Source organism: Sinocyclocheilus grahami, unplaced genomic scaffold (genome assembly GCF_001515645.1).
Source record: "Sinocyclocheilus grahami isolate Dianchi unplaced genomic scaffold, SAMN03320097.WGS_v1.1 scaffold157.1, whole genome shotgun sequence".
Lineage (NCBI taxonomy): Eukaryota > Metazoa > Chordata > Actinopteri > Cypriniformes > Cyprinidae > Sinocyclocheilus > Sinocyclocheilus grahami.
The window spans coordinates 289,482-310,509 of record NW_015505336.1 but is presented as its reverse complement, the minus strand read 5'-3'; the positions used below and the strand labels follow the sequence as shown (position 1 = coordinate 310,509).

At 33.5% G+C, this 21,028-nt stretch overlaps 1 protein-coding gene across 1 annotated transcript in view; it reads left to right on the top strand.

Annotated features, from left to right (window-relative positions):
* LOC107592725 (rab GTPase-activating protein 1-like) overlaps window positions 1–21,028 on the top strand; it is a 112,437-nt gene that overhangs the window by 7,800 nt on the left and 83,609 nt on the right. The window contains exons 2-12 of the mRNA XM_016282275.1: window positions 4,997–5,180; window positions 5,274–5,430; window positions 5,928–6,135; window positions 7,710–7,884; window positions 7,953–8,113; window positions 8,301–8,411; window positions 9,274–9,340; window positions 10,182–10,284; window positions 12,545–12,711; window positions 13,447–13,629; window positions 16,584–16,710. Coding sequence (XP_016137761.1) covers window positions 5,043–5,180; window positions 5,274–5,430; window positions 5,928–6,135; window positions 7,710–7,884; window positions 7,953–8,113; window positions 8,301–8,411; window positions 9,274–9,340; window positions 10,182–10,284; window positions 12,545–12,711; window positions 13,447–13,629; window positions 16,584–16,710 — 1,597 coding nt within the window. The 5' untranslated portion in view covers window positions 4,997–5,042. The remainder of the gene's footprint in view (window positions 1–4,996; window positions 5,181–5,273; window positions 5,431–5,927; window positions 6,136–7,709; window positions 7,885–7,952; window positions 8,114–8,300; window positions 8,412–9,273; window positions 9,341–10,181; window positions 10,285–12,544; window positions 12,712–13,446; window positions 13,630–16,583; window positions 16,711–21,028) is intronic.

Sequence of the window (21,028 nt, the reverse complement as noted above, 5' to 3'; positions counted from 1 at the left end):
AGGGCCCTATAAAATGTTCTTAATTTTTCTGGTGATCAGATGAAGGCATAAAACATTAATTTAATTTATCCTAATCAAATGAAAAGTAAACCCTTTTATTTTTTGGCAAACAGAGTGCTGCACAACAGAGGTTTACTGTTAAAATTTTAAAGAAAACAGACGTGATTATTCCTTTAAAAATAAAGATGTATTAATATTTATTAGCAGTAGTAGCATTGATTCTTAAGACTATATTCTTACAGTTTCTTAATGTTAAACTAAACTTTTATTTTGACGGGTTGCCGTGAAGAACTTGCAGCTGCTGTGTATGTGATATGACGGTAGTTTTCTCAAATGAAACGGTAAAATGCTAATGAAGTGACTCTCAGAGCAGCTGGAGATGACATTCGTGTTCATATCATCATATAGCGAGACGGCAGAAGCTGAAAACACCGCGAGCGTCATCCACGCTTTAGTATGTGTAAACAAAACAGTGCCCCGCGCCATCCGCCATTCATTCATTCCGGAAATCATGGCGTCTTATGCGTGATATCAAATGCTTCAGATTTATAGTATTACTATAGCATTTCACCTGAGCATTGCGAATCATGCGTATGGCCATGATAAGCACTGAATGAATGACAGGCTTTCTGTTGTAACATCGCGCAAGGTAAATAAGGGTGACATCTAGTGGAGAAGACTAATGATAAGATTCACGTTAATCAGATCTTGTTTTAAATGTGTGCTGAAATAAATCCCGTAAAAGATCGATTCGCAGCTTTTGAGAATCGATATCGAATCGACGTAATTTTAAAAAACGATTAATCAAAAAATTAATTTTTTTTCCCAGCCCTAGAATGCAACATGCGCCATTTCATCAGATTTGTAAGGTAAATCATTTATAAATCTATGCAAACACAGGAGACTACATTGCGGTTTCAAAATATAAGCTCAAACCCTCACTCTGAATTTACATGTTTTGATGTCCACATATTCATTTAATTACAGTGGCTATAGCATTTCTGTCCTAAAGAAATGGACAAATATTAAAGATTAAGTGGACATTTGAATGAAATGGTGCTTGGTAAATATTAAACAAGTATTAGATCGCACAGTAATGTGTAAAAATAATCATCAGGCCGTTGGCGCCCTCTCTAGGCCTTCGTTGTAATGCGTAATGTACATTAGCTCTATTGTTTATTAGGGATGCACGATATATCGGCCACCATATCGGTATCGGCCGATAAATGCTCATTGTTTCTGTTATCGGTATCGGCCTGATATTATTAGTAGACTAGAACACGTGGATATGTTGTCATTCTTTTCTATAATACTGAACTTTGATTTCAGTGATTTAGAGCAGTGTTTGGTGCCGTCTGTCGAGAGCAGGGGTGCCGTGTAAAAAAATCATTTTTTAGTATTTTTAAATTGCTAAAATGTTCAAAAAAGCATCTATTATATAATATCCTTTTCTGATGTCGTCAATAATTAGAGATGAACCAAAAAAATTAGTTCACCGCCCAGGTTTCACTTTCACGTGGTGTGACGCTCTGTGTATTATCCCGCTCTATGCGTGTGCGCTCCGCTCAGTCGCTCCACTCGTATACCGTTCATGCGAATCGGAACAGCAAAGTCCACTCAGAAAATGTAGTACAGTATTGTTTCTGTCTGCAATAGCCCGACTGTGTTGTAACATGGTGTGGTATATGGGCACGCTATAACGCTGCCCTCTCATTCACTGATCTGCTAACTGCTATGTTATGCTCGCGTGTTCTTATAATAGCGTTCTAGGACTAAACATTATTTGGATAATTGGTAAAAAAATATATAAATTTTTTTTTAATACCTTAACCCTACTGTTAGACCTACCTGAAAAACTAAAAAGCAATTTATTTAATTCGAAGGCCTGTCGTTATTTTTTTATTTGTGCTATCATTATTAATTTCTTTATTTGTTCTTATTTTATTACTGACTGCTTACTTGTCATTTTTTATTCAATTCAAAGTTTGAAATCAAGCTATCTTGTGCTACTGCACCAAAATTACCCCACTGTAAAATAAAAAAAACACTGAGTGAGCAAAAAATGTGTGAGATAGCTAGTTATAATGGTAATTAAATAATGTTTACATATGTGTAAAAGCCTACATTAAAATCTGTCATATAAATTGGTCTCTTCATTAGAAATTAGCCTACTGATTGCCACCATTGATGGACAATTTTTTAAATAATATTAAAAATATCTGTATGACATTATATTCTGCAGTTCTTCCCTGTTGTACCGAATATCTATACTTTTCAAAGTATCATATCGAAGTTAGAAATTCAAATATTGTGACAAAATTAATTTTGTAAGGTGCCACAAGTTTGTTAAAATTTCCAAAGGGTGCCGCGACTAAAAAAAGGTTGGGAAACACTGATTTGGACTATGAGATGGACACTTGCTTCATGCACTTTATGTTGCAGTTTACTTTTTTACTTTTGGATTTCATTTGGTTTAATGAAATGTAGTTTAATAAAATATTCTTAAGTAAAATTGTTGATTTTCTTTTGTGGGAAATTAATCGTTTAGATTAATCGATAAATTAGTCGATAGATTAATCGAAATAAAAATAGTCACTAGTGGCAGCCCTAATATCTATATCTTTATCTTTTAAAAAAAAACATGTAACTTGTAACTTTGTAAAAATGTAAAAAAAAAAAGTGAAATGTAACTTTTAAAAAAATGTATGTACCGTATTGACCCGAATATAAGACGATGTTTTTTTCTTGGAAATACATCTGAAAAAAAAAAAAATTTAAGTTTAAAAAGAAAAAAAAATGATAATGAATTAGAAAATCTGGAATTAAAATAATTAAAATTTGAAATTAAACAAAGTGTTAGAATATAATTTGTAATGAAATATATATTTTAATAAAAAATATTAGTGGTCTCAGACTTGTGGACCCCACTGCATTTTTGGCAAATTTAATAATAATAATAAAAAAAGTATAATTTATATGTAATTTTAACCATATGGTTAAAATTGCATATAAATTATAGATAGCTGATATGATTATTATTAACTGGACTATATCTTTGCCAGGCTACACTATAATTCTTTAATGGACATCCAAAGAAGAGAATAGTAATCTTTATATTACTTAACTGGCTAATTCTAAAATAATGACCATGAGTTTGTAATTGCTTATATTTTGTGCCGCCTTAGCTTTCCTGCTGTCTAATTCAATTTGAATGCCTAACTGGTTCTCTCTAGTGAGTAGCTAAATGCATTCACTATTTATGTCAAGCGAGGAACTATACATAATGAAAATGAAGGGCACACAGAGACCTTCTGTTAGCGTTCGGTTTTATCCTGTGCGTTTTTCAATGGCTGTAATTGACGGAGAATGACCGCCACATGACTGCTGTGTGTGTGAATGTGAAGACCCTTTCACCCACTGTGACCCACTGATATGAACTCAAGGAACTCGATGTTACAGTATTGCTGTTTCTTTATTGGCTCGACGCTTGTTTGAGATCATCATCACTATCGCTGTTGTCTGACCATTACGCTTGATAGTTGTGTGATAGTGTGTAATTTGTTTACTTGTGAAAACTAGGTGTGAACATCAGTGGGGGTTTACTTCAAAGACTCTGCTTTGAGGCTGTGAAGATGCACTTAGATAGATGATACCTCGATAAACGTGAGCTTGATGAATCAGCAATAATGTGTGAAATGCTAGATGGTTGATATCATTTTCAGATGACACTGCTGTAACTCTCTAAATGTGACTGGTGCTTTAGTGCCGATTGATTGTTCGATTGCTTTTTTTTTTCTTCTTCTTCTTGATTCCGCTCCTGCCTGAACATGATTAGTATCCAAAGCCAAAACTTTTAAAATTAATTTCCCACATCATATTGTGCACAGCTGTGTTTAGTATTCCATATATTTTCACAATTTCTGTTGAAATATAATAACTTTGAAGTGACACTTCTTTTCTGCTGATGTCATCAAGGCCTTTTGGGCGGGGAAAATGATAATAAACCGTAATATCATAACCTAATGATCCAAATCTATAATAATAAATAGACTATAATAATATTAGTGTGTTTTTATAATACTTTATTTTATATAATTTTCATATCATTAGTTTAATTGTATTGCCTGTGTGTGTGTGTGTGTGTGTGTGTGTGTGTATATAATAGGTAATAGATTATATAAATAATCAAACATATTTATTCATTTTATTATTAATACAAAACAGCCAAAATAGCCATGCTGAAATGATAATGTTATATATAAATATAACGGAGGCAAAAGTAACTTACAAAAATTTGCTATTTATTTATTTTAGAATACTTTATAATATATATGTATTTATTTAGGCAAAAAATAGCCTTACTGAAATTGTAATGTTTTATATAAATATAATATAGACAATAATTAATTAATTGTTTTAATAATACTTTACATTTTATTTATTTATTTACAATTCATTTTTATAAGTAATAATTGTAATGAATAATTATTATAAAACTGGCTATATATATATCTGTGTGTGTGTGTGTGTGTGTAATAGGTTATATAAATAATCAAAAATATTTATAAATGTTATTATTAATACAAAATAATAACTTACTGAAAAGACAATGTTATATATGAATATAAAGAGACAAAAATAAATATATTTTTTTGGTAATATTTTATATTTATTTATTTATAATTAATTTTATTATTAGTAATCTAATTATTTTAATAATGTATAATTAATACAAAGCTGGCAAAATAGCCTTACTGAAATAATAACAAATGTTCAGTTCAATTCACCTGCATGTTATTTACACACATACTATGATTTATATATAACAAAGTAAAAGAAATATAGAAATCTTAAAATTGCACAATGCAGGTTTAAGATTCAAGGAAGTCCAATGCAGAGAAAACCATCCAGTCATTGAGTAATTTACACTGCGGAAGTTAAAGTAGATCTTGTAATCCAGCGTGTACCCAGTGTAACAGGTCTGTCTTGTTGGTAGGGTTGCAGCAGCAGTGGGTCGAGCGGGCGGACTGTCCCAGGCTATCATGGCTGACAGCTCCTCTCTAGGCAGAGTGAGCGGCTCCACTGAATCTGTGTCAACCGTCACCAGTGAGGAGTTTGTGCTTGTGCTGCCCACCGCTGGGGGCTCCCCCTCCAGCTCCGAGGGGAGGCCCAGGCTCAAGGTGTCTCTTTCTGTCCTTTACTATTTGACTTAATGTGTCAATAAGAATGAAGTTGAAAGTGATCTAGAATATTTATCCTCTGCCATCTGCCAGATGTCGTGGAATGGGAGTGAGCAGCTGGAGCGGGCGATGGAGGAGGTCTTGGATGATGTTGGTGATGTCCCAGGATCTGCAGAGGAGAAAGAATGTCCTGCAGCGCTCAGCTCTAAGATCAGACCACCCAGCCTGACTCTGGACACTGCTCCTCATGGTACATCCTACTCGCAGTAGCAAACTAACTCGTTTTTATCCCAAACTCCCATTGGTCCTTGTTAAACCATGTCTTATAAATATTTTACAAATGAACGGCAGGGCTACAGCGTACTATTTTTTTTTTTACATACAGGGGTTTCAGCAGATTCCATTTAGACTAGCTCTATTTATCTTAACTACTTCCTGTTGCCAAGTGCTAAAATTGGGCGACTTTGAACACTTACTTCCTCTCTACCCCACATAAACATCCTCATTCAGTCACTCTTGAAAATGGACCAATACATAAAACAAAGGTTTATGCAAAACAAGAGTTTATTGTTTTGAGTATTTCGACACAAGCATAAAACACATGGTTCTACCTCTTAAATATGATTGGATGAGCCACTTGATGACTTGCATAATCCTTAAAAAAATAAAAACAAACTATAGAGAAGAAAATAAATAAATACATGTTTCTGCAACCTTGTATTGACTGTTCATTGTTTGTGTCCACAGAAGCATCAGCAGCAGTTTTGGAGAGTTCGACAGAACAGGAGGAAGACAGTGTGCAGTTCAGTAAACTGTCCTATCTTGGCTGCACCTGGGTGAAGGCCCCTCGTAACGAGACGGAGGCCCAGAAAGCCATGGCCACCCTGCGGGCAGAAAGCGCCATCCCCATCCCTGTCACCCTCCATGTGCCCAACTGTCCAGACGGTTGTGTCCGGTCAGTCATTTGCCAAAAATACAGTTGGGTCCATAAGTCTGAGACCACTAGTATTGTATTTTTCTCTTAATATATATATATATATATATATTTCATTGCAAATTATATTTAACAATTTGTTTAATTTCAAATTTAAATTAGTTTTGAATTCCAGATTAGTGAGAAAGCTTGTATTTAGCTTCTTGTTTTTTTTATTTATTTTATATTTTTAGATTTAGAACTTTTTTAAAATTACGTTTATATCTTTAAATGTTCTTTGTTTATTTATTTAAGATTTATTTAGCATTTTTAAATGTAATGTGTTTGTATTACGCATTGTATTCTAAAACCGTTTCAAATTTTGTAATTTATATTATATTATATTATATTATTTTTAAGGATCTTCTAAAAATTTATGTTGATTTGCAGATTCAAATGACTTTTTTAGTAATATACTTTATATCTGGAATTGTTTTTTCTGAAAGCTGTTTCTGGATTTAATTTATTAATTAAAATTTTCTATTAAAATATATTACTTACTTAATTTTTGTTGTTAGTATACTCTATTTATTTAGCATTTTTCTAATTTCACTATTTTTGCCCATTACAAACTTTGTTTAATTTCAGATTTAAATAAATCCTGGAGTAGCGAAATGCTTGTCATTTGCATTTTTGTAATTTAATAAATTTTTCCTATTACATTTATATCTTAATGTACTTTTTTTTTTTTTTACAGATTTACTTTAAATTATTCCATATTTATTTAGCATTTTTCTAATGTAATAATATTCCTTTCCAAAGCAACTGATATTCCTGAACTTTTATTTTTATTTTCAGATTTATGTTAGTTTTTGAATCCCAGATTTTCAGAGGGTTCTCAGATTTAACCTACACCTCACAACCAGTCACAATGTATTTATTTCCACGTGTTACTCCTGCGGCTTCATAAAAGCTTTAAGACTGAGCACATTTAGCTTTCCTGCTCTGAGACAAACCACATTCAACATTGGGAGTATAAATGTGACTTCTCTGTAGTTTCTGAGTTCTTGTGATCTTCACGGTGTGTGTTTGTCTGTCAAGAGCGAACACTGCTGTCATCCGAGCTGCTTTTAGCTCCCGCTTTCAGCTTCGGAAATGTGATGTTGCACTTCTGTTTTCACACCCTGTGTGGGTTTTTGTCTTTATCTCAGGAACTGTGGCATAACCTCAGGTTTAACATCTCGCTGTTTCTCCTCCGTAAACCTCAAACAATGTCTAAAGTTAGTTAAGTGAACTTTGATGCACATGACATGTGCCACTGTCATTTAGCTTAATTCTGGTGACACCGAACGACGTTTTTGCACCTACTAGTACAAAGTACTACATCTAAAATATCTTCAGTACTTCATTTTACATGTAAATATCTTAATTAGCACTTCACATTATGATTGCACTATTAAAATTTGACCTATTTTGTTGCCTCCTAAATCGGTTTGTGTTTTTCATTGCAATCAGTTGGGACTAAAGTTGATGTATATTGTAAAATATGTCAGATTATGTGAAAGAGACTGCTTTAGATTGTTATATTTCTATTTTTATGTTTTTTATCGCTCTAGGATTGTCGACCAGGCCACTGGAACAGAAATTGCATCTTTTCCCATCTACAAGGTGTTGTTTTGTGCCCGAGGATGCGAGGGATCTGTTGAGGACGACTGTTTTTCCTTCACCGAGAGCTACCGCAGCGCGGAGGACTTTCAAATCCACGTCTTCTCCTGCCATATCAAAGAGGCCGTGAGTTGCATTTGTTCATAAGTGTTCATCGAGTAAATCTCAAAGCTCATCCTCTTTTCTTTATTTAGGTTAGTCGCATCCTCTATAGCTTCTCAACGGCCTTCAGGCGTTCGTCAAAAGCTGCTACAGACATGCGAGACTCGCCATTGCCACTTTCCCCCGATAGCGATGTCGTCACCTTCACCGTTTCTCTAGAAGTGAGAGAAGATGACGGCAAAGGAAACTTCAGGTCTGTCATTACTCACTTCTTAAGAAACGTACTCCTCTCTCGCTCTTTGAGAGAGGTGTTAGTTTTTACCGTTGCTATTCACGGAGCGAGGTGAACTGTTGCTTCATTTGGTTTCTATTGTGGGCAACCAGAATATCAATAAGTGCAATTGTGTCTTTCTTACTTTTTTCCCTCTCTCTTCTTGTAGTCCAGTTCCTAAAGACAGGGATAAATATTACTTCAAGCTGCGGCAGGGTGTACAGAAAAAGGTGGTGGTCACTGTCCAGCAGATGAACAATAAGGAGCTGGTAATAGAGAGGTGGGTTCTGGGATGTGGTCGGCAGAGTGCATGTTAGAATTTCAGATATTATGCCATTTTATGGAACCATAGTCTGCCTTTTAATGACTGGCATGGCAGTCATTAAATTAGTTTGACCACTAATTGAAAGTGAAAAGTGTGGAACATGTACAAGCACTCTTTTTTTTTTTAATGGTTTGACAATAGGCTTTTGTTCATGTAACAGCCATGAACCACAATTGGCTGCTTGCTATTGCTAGTAAAAAGCGGACAATATTAGCAGACATTCTGGTTCTAGACATAGATATAAATGGACATTTATATAAATAATGTATAAAAAGTGTATGATTATTTAAAAAGGAGACCAACATTTGTTTATATGCTTATATATGCTTATTATATAATTTTTATAACCTTTTTTAAAGCAGTTCATGCATACAAGTAATATTATGTGTATAAACAAACTTAAATTGCACAAACACACATACATAGTATGTTTATGTACGTGTATTATATGTGTATTATATATCGGAATATATATTTAGTGTTTATTTGTATATTACATAAACTATATCAGTTTTAATATATATATATATATATATATATATATGTGTGTGTGTGTGTGTGTGTGTGTGTGTGTAAGTGTGATTTCTTGTGCAACCACTTGATGCCGCTCTAGTCACAGCACAAACACTTTGTGAGAAGCTATGAAAATAAACCCTTCACAAATGTTGCCATGCTCTTAACTTTCGGTCACAACTAATGATGTTATTTCATGTAGCACATTACAGAAGCTCCAAATTACTCTCTGAACATATGATGTAATTAGCAGTCACTTTTATTTAATGCCTCATCCTCACCATCTAAACCATATATTTTCCAGGTGCTTTGGGATGCTGCTTAGTCCTGGTCAGAAGGTTCAAAACAACGACATGCACCTCCTTGATATGGTGAGACACATTTCTGGCTCCTGAGTTTTTCCCAGCATTCTCGGGATGTAACTGCTTGTGGGTTTAACTCTTATAGCTGTACCTCAGGCTCAATATTATATGTTAATTTCCTATATCCAGACTCATTTTAATTACCACTCTGTTGCCAGTTTTAGAAACACTTAATGGAAATATAGGCTCTTTTATTATTCATTGAAACGTCATTTAACATTGGCCCTTGAGCAAATTAAGTTATGGCGATTTGCACATCAAGACCAAAAACAATTAGCAGTTCAATCAAGCGTAAATTGTGTTCATGGGGATTGTTGAATCAAACAACGTTCAAGGTTTAATGTCGTACTTTTCTCCATGTTGCCATCTGGACAGTTTAGACAAATGTCATCATTTGATGCTTTGCCCAGTTTTTTTTATTATACATGTTAATATAATTAACCTCAGATTTTCTGCAAAAATATACTGCATTTCGTTTTGATGCATTCAGTTCCTCTTCTAAAGAAACAAACCACAGTTAAATAAAGAAGTCTTGTTAATGCTGTAGCAGGTGGTTTTCATGTTATTTAATGAGATTCTGCCATGCAAAGACTGCAAATGACTTTGCTTTTAATAAAAGTCCCATATGAGTTTGATTTATAGATATCTAATTAGCCATTAAAAGGGTCTTTCTCTGTAATTTCCTCCAACTACTCTTTAGAAATCACTCCCAAATGAATAAAACGCATGTCAGATTAGATAAATGAATTTGATACGTTAAATTTAACATATTTAATGAAACTCCGATTTTATCCAGTAACCCTAGTCATTATATAAGTGATGAAAATGTATTTTGTGGTTGTGTTTGAAGGAGTCTATGGGCAAAAGTGCTGATGGGAAGGCGTATGTGATCACTGGCATCTGGAATCCAAACACTCCGGCTTTCCAGCCACTGAACGAGGACACGCCGAAAGGTAAGAGTTAATACACAATCCTTGGTTATCAAGAGTCTCTAGTGCTTTCATTGCCACCATGCTGTGACCAAGTTTACAGGTTTTACAGAAATTCACACTTTTTCTGCCATCTATTTTTTACTTGCAAGCCTTTCAGTTTTCACTGCTTCAGTCATGTTGAGTATCTATTACACCGGCGTTTCTTGTCATGGTCAAAATGTGTCACATCTTTTACATCTTTTTATTAATACCATATATAAATAAAACTATATTAATATTGAAAGTGTTTTTTATTGACATTGTAAGCTTTAAATGTACATAATTTTTGTATTATTTAAATTGTATATATATATATATATATACATACATACATATAAGTACATTGTAATTTTTTTTGTTAAATTTGATAGATTTTATTTAATGTATTTTATTTTTATATAATATAAAAATGTTATTATAGTAAATAAAAACACACTTTATAATTATAAAAAATATCTAAACTCACTTATTAATATTTCATTGTCAAGGTTGTCTGTAATACTGATGACAAGAAAACTGACAAAAATACTGATGAAAGAAAATAGGATATAATTTAATTTGTTAATATATTTAAATGATATACTTTGATAAATATACATTTCATTATTTTTATAATGAAAACTGCTTACAAGAAAACACGGATTTAAAAAAAATGAGATATACAATTTTATATGAATATATTTAAAATATACGCTTTTATAAAAATAAATTTCATTTCACTAATACATTTATATTAATATAAAAAAATTATTATAGAAAATAAATACATACTTTATAAAAAAAATATCAAAACTCACTTAATATTTCATTGACAAGGTTGTCTGTAAAACTGATGACAAGAAAACACTGATAAAAAATAAATAAAAATAGGAAGTCTAAGTGGTCCAGATTAGAACAGGATATATATATATATATATATATATATATATACATACATACATATAAGTACATTGTAATTTTTTTTGTTAAATTTGATAGATTTTATTTAATGTATTTTATTTTTATATAATATAAAAATGTTATTATAGTAAATAAAAACACACTTTATAATTATAAAAAATATCTAAACTCACTTATTAATATTTCATTGTCAAGGTTGTCTGTAATACTGATGACAAGAAAACTGACAAAAATACTGATGAAAGAAAATAGGATATCATTTAATTTGTTAATATATTTAAATGATATACTTTGATAAATATACATTTCATTATTTTTATAATGAAAACTGCTTACAAGAAAACACGGATTTAAAAAAAATGAGATATACAATTTTATATGAATATATTTAAAATATACGCTTTTATAAAAATAAATTTCATTTCACTAATACATTTATATTAATATAAAAAAATTATTATAGAAAATAAATACATACTTTATAAAAAAAATATCAAAACTCACTTAATATTTCATTGACAAGGTTGTCTGTAAAACTGATGACAAGAAAACACTGATAAAAAATAAATAAAAATAGGAAGTCTAAGTGGTCCAGATTAGAACAGGAAGCACTAATGGCCTCTTTATTTAATGACTCAAAATACTAGAGTACCAGTAATCCTAATCATAGTGTGTGTATTGTTGATTTGGTATGAGGCCAAACTGGAAGCAGTGCATCTTGTAACTGCAGCTTTAATGTTCAGTTGTGAAATTACGTGGAGTTTACTTTGAAATTTAATTTGAGTCTGGTAGATTTAGATTACCACCTCAGTTTAAATAGTGTTTAATTCAGCAACTTGAGTTTTTCATTTCAAGTCTACACTTTATTACACTCACAGTAAAACAGTTCACAGACCTCTGCGTGGTTTTGTGTGTTTGTAAGTCTCAGTCGGGCCCACCCCAGATCTTCTGTTATTTACCTCCCCGTCTTTCTCACCGCCATCTTTTCTGACCTGACTCTATCGTAATTGGAATCTATTTTCAGCGATTCCCTCATAAATCTGTAACTGTTGCCGTCTTTGTTTCCTGTTAATTGAAATAATACAACCCCCTTAGTGTGAAACGGACTAGTTTTCACTCATTCGTGATTTGTTTCTCTCAGCGGTCTGCTTTTTTAAAATAATTATAGGGCTCACCTGAGAGAAAATATCATGAGATCAGTTCCCAGAATGCTATATTTTACCACAGTTGACTGGAGATAAATAATCTAAGCTGATTCTACTCTTAGTTTGAGTGTAAACATCATGAAACGTACAGGAATTTTTCAGTTTTGTCTTTAACTGTGAGTTTATTTCTCCTCCAGACAAGCAGGTATACATGACGGTGGCAGTGGACCTGGTTGTGACTGAGGTTGTAGTACATGTTCGGTTCCTCATGGAGGCGCTTGTGCGGGTCTATCCGGCTAATGAGAGGTTCTGGTATTTCAGCAGGAAGGCCTTCTCTGAAACGTTTTACCTCAAGCTCAAACAGGTACATTAACCCCCTGGGCCGGCACAACCAGCTCACTTTTTTTAAGATCAGTGCGAAAGGCACTAAAAATACTAAGATTTTGGTCACACAAATAAATGTTACATATCATTCAAAACTGTTAAGTGTATACTTTTATTTGTGTGAACTCACAATAACAACAAAACTTCGTGCTTTTGTAAAATAAAGAAAACAAACAGGGTGCGTTCTCTGTCTTCACTGTCTCCGCGAATATCCTTCTGAAACGCGTCACTAAAATGAACTGAAACTCAGCGAATACTTGATACAGAGACATGAGAGATATATCTATAGAAAGCTTGGAGTGTCTACTTTTATCGTAGATAAAAATTGTGTTTGTAAGTCTCAGTCGGGCCCACCCCAGATCTTCTGTTATTTACCTCCCCGTCTTTCTCACCGCCATCTTTTCTGACCTGACTCTATCGTAATTGGAATCTATTTTCAGCGATTCCCTCATAAATCTGTAACTGTTGCCGTCTTTGTTTCCTGTTAATTGAAATAATACAACCCCCTTAGTGTGAAACGGACTAGTTTTCACTCATTCGTGATTTGTTTCTCTCAGCGGTCTGCTTTTTTAAATAATTATAGGGCTCACCTGAGAGAAAATATCATGAGATCAGTTCCCAGAATGCTATATTTTATAAGCTGATTCTACTCTTAGTTTGAGTGTAAACATCATGAAACGTACAGGAATTTTTCAGTTTTGTCTTTAACTGTGAGTTTATTTCTCCTCCAGACAAGCAGGTATACATGACGGTGGCAGTGGACCTGGTTGTGACTGAGGTTGTAGTACATGTTCGGTTCCTCATGGAGGCGCTTGTGCGGGTCTATCCGGCTAATGAGAGGTTCTGGTATTTCAGCAGGAAGGCCTTCTCTGAAACGTTTTACCTCAAGCTCAAACAGGTACATTAACCCCCTGGGCCGGCACAACCAGCTCACTTTTTTTAAGATCAGTGCGAAAGGCACTAAAAATACTAAGATTTTGGTCACACAAATAAATGTTACATATCATTCAAAACTGTTAAGTGTATACTTTTATTTGTGTGAACTCACAATAACAACAAAACTTCGTGCTTTTGTAAAATAAAGAAAACAAACAGGGTGCGTTCTCTGTCTTCACTGTCTCCGCGAATATCCTTCTGAAACGCGTCACTAAAATGAACTGAAACTCAGCGAATACTTGATACAGAGACATGAGAGATATATCTATAGAAAGCTTGGAGTGTCTACTTTTATCGTAGATAAAAATAAGTCTTATCGAAAACAAATATTCTGTGATAAAGTAATCCGTATGAAACCAACACGATGTTCAGTCTTTCCTGTCTAAACTCATTATCCCTAATGTGATCCCGCCCACGCGCGGCTTGCGCCCTTCATATGTAAATATCCAAAAAATTATTTATTATTGATTTTTCCCCCCACAAAATAATTAAATACATTTAAAGGGATAGTTCACCCCCAAAATGAAAATTCTGTCATTAATTATTCACCCTCATGTCGTTCCAAACCCGTAAGACCTTCGTTCATCTTCGGAACACAAATTAAGATATTTTTGATGAAATCCGAGAGCTTTCTGACCCTGCGTAAACAGCAACTCAACTGAATGTTCCCAGACCCAGAAACGTAGTAAGGAAATCGATAAAACAGTCCATGTGACATCAGTGGCTCAACTTCAATTTTGCGAAACTACGAGAATACTTTTTGTGTGCAAAGAAAACAAAAACAACATAATTCAACAATTCTTCTCCCCAAGTTACCATCTTCCACCATTTTGGAGAGTACCACGACGCATACGCGTGCTTTCCCCAGAACGTAAACAACGCTGATTACTTTGATTACTCTCTGGGGAAAGTAGAGAGTAATTTGCTTCGCAAATTTAGCTTCGCAAAAACTGATTAAGGTATTTCATTAATTATAATGAAATAAATGCGAATAAAAAATATATTATTAAGTGACTGGGTTCAAAGAAAGTAGTTAAAAAAAATTATACACCTTTTATTTCAATATATCATTAATTTTACCTTTGGTTGTCATGAAAGTAATGTGACGGTGCCAAAATTCAAAATTCATTATGCTTACAAAATCAACATTTTTAATATGACCTGGAAATATTTTAGACAGGCTAGAGATTCACCAATTTCTTGCAAAGCCTGTGAACTTCTTATGAACAGTTCTAGGCTGCGATGTAGTGGCTGCACAGATTGGAGAACAAACCTTGAGGAAGGAAGTGAGCTTTTGTGAAGGGTGAATAGGAGCAGTAACTCCTGGAAGCTGTGAAGCGGCAAATGGAGGCTTTGTATAATTCGTAGCTTAATAAGAGGCCCGGCGCTCATTATCATGCTCAAGTAATTAGAGCTTGCTGCCTGCATCTCTGCCTGATTGCCTCCGTAGTTATCTTATCACAGAGAGAAAGAATGCATGGGCTGTAGTTAAAAGCTAATTAAAAGATAATATTATGGCGTTAGCGATAGACCCAGCCCATTCTGCACATTATTTTATTATTTCGTATTTGTTTACGCTGCTCATTAGGTGCGAGGAATTAGTGTGTAATTATTCTGGCTGTAAACATCATTCTTCGCCTGTAGTACAGTTCCACTTTGCAATTAAGAATGGAAACAGCAGTTTACATAAGAGCCACATGGCACGAGGGAAGCAGCGTCAATAGGAATATATGTAAGAGTTACTGGAAGCGAAGTGGTACAGGTGTGATCTCTGCCAACCGCATCAAAGGGCTCTTTTTATGCTCTATCATCACTTGTTTTCATTTCCTCCTGTGCGTGTAATTATGTATTTGTCATTTCCCTTGAAGCGGTGGCGAAGGTGAAGCTAACTTTGAGTGCTTTGCTCGAGCTGCAGACTTTGAGCAGTTCATCTAAAAATGTAAATTCTGTTATTTATTCACCCTTGTGTTTTTGACCAATATGACCTTTATTATATTTTTTTATTTACATCATTGTTGTTCTATACATAATTATTTATATTTAAGTATTGTATTTATTGTATATATATACATATTGTATACACATATATTTATTATAAGTTATTGAATTAATATCTATATTCATATTCACATTCATACATTAATAAAAGTAAAACATTTATTTATGTAATATTTGTTATGTGTGTGTGTGTGTGTGTGTAAATCTATCAAATATAATATTTGTAATATTTAAATAATTATTTCTATAATTATATTAATGTAGTATTTATTATGTCTAAAGTATTTTTTTTTTTTACAAATCTGACACATTACTCATAAAATATAAATATTGAATAATTGTATAGTAATGCATATAAATGTTTACATATATGATATTTATTAATTCACATTTTGTATACATTAATGTATTCATTTCTATAACACATAAAATATTAAAATATTGAATATATATATATATATATATATTATTATATTAAATAATTGTATACATATTTCATATTAAGTATTAAAGTATTCGTGAAATACTAATGTTTAATATTCATATAATATTTGCTATATATGTGTGTGTGTGTGTTAATTATTATTATGAACTAATATTTATAAATGAAATTATCAATTAATGAATTAAATCTGTGCTCACACACAAATTTATAACACATTACATTTATAAAATATAAATTATCCAAATAATATTAAAATAAATATGATTTCTGTAATTAGATATATATATTTGTACACATTTTTATAGTGCTTTAATGTCTTTCTGTCCACTATTTAGTTTCATTGTATTGAAAAGAGTCTCCAGTGCTTTCTACAATAATTTTAGGTGAATTATTCCATAGATAGACAGACAGATATGTTGTAATGTATCTCTATGGCTTTGTTTACAGTGTGTGTTTGCTCTATATGTTTGCAGGGCACAGGGAAGGGTAGCCAGGGAGATACCATGTATGAAGTGGTCAGCCTGCAGAAACATACAGAATGTGCAGCAGGAGCACGTGGCCGCCTGCAGTCTCCCACGGAGGAAGAGGAACCAGAGGAAGGTACGTCACCATCTAGTTTATCAGAGTGCTTTTCTGTGTTTTATGTTTGTTGCCATTTTGAGTTATTTTTTTTATTGAACTGCTTTAAAGGAACGATATTCTACACTTTTGTAGTGTGCTATTTCCCCCCCTAAAGTCCACTTATAATGTTACTCAAATTTTTGTGCACCAAAAATCAGGGTCTTTTTGACCATTTTTCACATTATCTTTACATTATTCACACAGCTTTTTGCTGCTGTATATTTAAGGATTTAAGGCTCTGTTACATTAAATAATAAATATTGCTTGTATATATATATATACGGTGGGGCAAAAAAGTATTTAGTCAGCCACCAACTTAAGTGGGAGAACTTGCACAATTGGTGGCTGACTAAATACTTTTTTTCCCCACTGTATATAGAGAGAGAGAGAGAGAAAGATCTATTTTATATGAAAATCTATTTTAATATAATTTATGTAAAGAAAAACATACATTTAAATAAATGTAATTAAAATGTATTTTGTATTTTAATCAAATTTTTTATATTAATAAAAAAATTTATTTTTGAAATATTTTATTTAGATTAGATTTTTTATTATATTTATGAATTTTTTCCAAGCTTTAACAGAACACCTTATACAATTAAGGTTTTAACTTTTGCCCCAAGATGACCCTAACTAAATAAAATAAAATGACAAAAACAACAATAATAAGAATAGGCAATTTAAGAAGAATTAAAACAAAACAAAATAAAATACAAGATAAACTTTACAATATTGTACACATTTACAAATGAACAATATCATTGTAGGGATAATAAAAAATAAATAAATACTTAGATAATAATACAATTCAGTGCTCTTCATAGTGGTCTTTACATAAATATAAAACCAAACAACAATTGTTAATCACGTTTAAACCAGTTTCTACAAATCTTTTTGTAATGATCAGTTAAAGGGGAGAGTCTTAATCTTTTCAAAATATGTGATCATAGGTTGCCATGTCTCATACATTTTTTGGACCGATCCTTTCATTAACCCTTTAGGCGCCAGGGATTTTTGGGAAAAATGCTGGATTTTGACATCAAGATTTCAAAAGCTTGTGGCTTGAAAGGGCTTAAAGATAGAGATCTACTGTAAATTTGAAAAATGTTGGGCATGACCGAAAGTTTATGTGGAGTATAAATATACTTGTCTAATTTGCATATTATGACGTCATCATCTTGAATTTCATAATATTCAGGAAATAGTAGATATTGAATTGATGTTTGAACTTATTTGCACGTTTTTTTTCCCCCCAATTTTTAAATTTTTTTTCCCCAAATGATCAGAAAAGAGGAAACCAACAATAAAACAGGAGAAAGTGCTAAATTATTACTATATTACTATACTATATAGTAGTAAAACGCATGTGAACAGTAGCCTACTTTTTGATCAGTAATATTCAGGAAATAATAGATATTGAATGGATATTTGAACTTATTTGCATGTTTGTTTGTTTTTTTTGTCTTTTTATCTTCATTCCAAATGATCAGAAATGAGGAAACCAACAACAAAACAAGAGAAAGTACTAAATTACCAACAGGCTCATCAAAGCGTTTGATCCAGTCCTGATACACTTCTTCATTTCTCAAATAAACCCAGCCACTATTGTCATTGCTATTTCCAGCCCTATTTAGATCCAGATCACCGCTGCTGCCTCTACCACGTCTCCCGGCTCTCCCACACACAGCACGGCCACGTGTAACGCGGCCACTCCCACCTCTTTGGGGCTGCTAGTGCTACTTCCAGCCCTATTTCTCCTACCCCTACTGCCTCTACCTCTAGCAACAGCTCTCCTATGGACACTACGACCACGTTCTCCCCTGCCACCCCCATCCCCGTTGGGCAAAGGGTCGAAATGATCACTTGTTTGTGCTCGTGAACACTCGCGCCTTGCACGGGGGCACCATTGCGCTGCAAAGATGTCCCGGGAGAAGCGTGATTATTAGATGACCGATCGTCATTTCCAAAAGGCAAAAATTCCCCTTCAGAGTCAGAATCGGCGAATAACATTTGCAACACATCCTCACGGTACAACTTTCTAATAGCCATTTGGAGATTTTCTCTCACAAATCTCACAATTTACTCGCACGCTATGAACTGAACTGCTTCCGCATCAATGACACGATAGCTTACTTGCTCTGCTATTTCCTCGAACACTTTGAATAGGAACGTGACGTAATTTTGGTCTAGAATCAAAGTACCTTCATGTCTGCCATCTAGTGGCAGAGAATACAAATGAGATATTACACCATATTAGGAACTACAGTATTTTATTAAGTATGACATCTTGTCACAATTTTGCGACTTTGGCGCTTAGAGGGTTAAATATTTAATTCTCTCTCATTTCAAATAGATTTAGATTTATTAACCTTATATGTATTAACTTGTTAACATGTATAACATGTATATTGAGATTGTAATTTTGAAATAAAGAAATTCAGACTTCAGAATAATTGTAAATTTTTCTACAAAAATATATATTTTTTTATTATTATTTTTTGACTTTTTTTGTTATCAGATAGAAAATGAACCTGTTAAAGTAATTTAATTTCCATGTGAGTTTGCAGACTTGCCCCACTTACCCCCATCCATTCTCACAAATACAGGAAAAATGACCATCTCTGAGCTTATTCAGATCTCTTTTCAGAGCGAGAGGGAGTGTATGTATGTATGTATGTATGTATGTACATGCGGACATAAAAAGAACAGATTGCCTTGCCAGCAAAGCTGTAGCAGGTCCATTTGTTTTGCTGTTTTTTTCCTTTATATGTCAATGCTAACACATCAAGTGAATGAGATCATCCGTCCAGATTTTTTCCACCACCAAATTTGAACATGATCAACATTCGCTCGCCTTGCGTTTTCCTGCCTGCGGTGTGGCAGCAAGAATCCATTGCAAGCTTTAATTTAGTCTCGGCCGGTAGCTGTAGGTGAAGTGTTTCAGCCGTCTGTCTTTTTCACGAAGTGGAGACGGCCTGTGTTTTTGACAGGGTGCCACAAGCCTGAGATGTGAAACCCTGGCGGCTTTCAAGTGGTTATCAGTGCCCATTTCAGAAGAATGGATTCCAATTTGGTTAAGTGGTATTGGCTCTCGGGCTCTGTGTGTCATCTGACCACCTGGAACTGGCCGGTTTTTCTATTTTCTACTGTTGTCTTCGGTTCTGCTCAATTGATTTGAACATGAAGTAATGATTACATGGGTTTGAGTAGCATGTTAAATATCACTTAAAGGACAATTCTGTGTTATTTACTACCTAATGTCCATGAATGATTTGGTAGTTGTGTGTTTTAACTGTTTACTGTATTTGCAGGGCTGATTGCTTGCTAGGCGTTCATTCTGGCACAAATGTTGTCTGAATATTCGTCAAACATTGCACATTGCATTGATTTTTTTTTTAAATCCTCGACTTCATTTTGCTCGCGTCGACTAATTCACCAATGCTACAATTTAATTAAATAATTATATGCAATGCAGTTCTAATACAGTATATGTGCTTTAATTACTTACATGCGTGTAGGTTAAGTACGTGTGTCACACAGCGGCTCCGTTCACAGTAGTTCCACAGGAACTGTTATCATTTACATGTGCGTCTCAAACTCCATCTCTGCATGTTGTTGTGAGTTTGAGTTTATTATAACGTTCATCTGGGAACGCAACGTGCGCCATTTCATCAGATTTGTAAGTGTGTTATTTACTACCTAATGTCCATGAATGATTTGGTAGTTGTGTGTTTTAACTGTTTACTGTATTTGCAGGGCTGATTGCTTGCTAGGCGTTCATTCTGGCACAAATGTTGTCTGAATATTCGTCAAACATTGCACATTGCATTGATTTTTTTTTTTAAATCCTCGACTTCATTTTGCTCGCGTCGACTAATTCACCAACGCTACAATTTAATTAAATAATTATATGCAATGCAGTTCTAATACAGTATATGTGCTTTAATTACTTACATGCGTGTAGGTTAAGTACGTGTGTCACACAGCGGCTCCGTTCACAGTAGTTCCACAGGAACTGTTATCATTTACATGTGCGTCTCAAACTCCATCTCTGCATGTTGTTGTGAGTTTGAGTTTATTATAACGTTCATCTGGGAACGCAACGTGCGCCATTTCATCAGATTTGTAAGCTAAATAATTTATAAATCCACGCAAACACAGGAGAACACATCGCGGTTTCAAAATATAAGCTCAAACCCTCACTCTGAATTTACACGTTTTGATGTCCACATATTAATTTAATTACAGTGGCTATAGCATTTCTGTCCTAAAGAAATGGCCAAATATTAAAGAT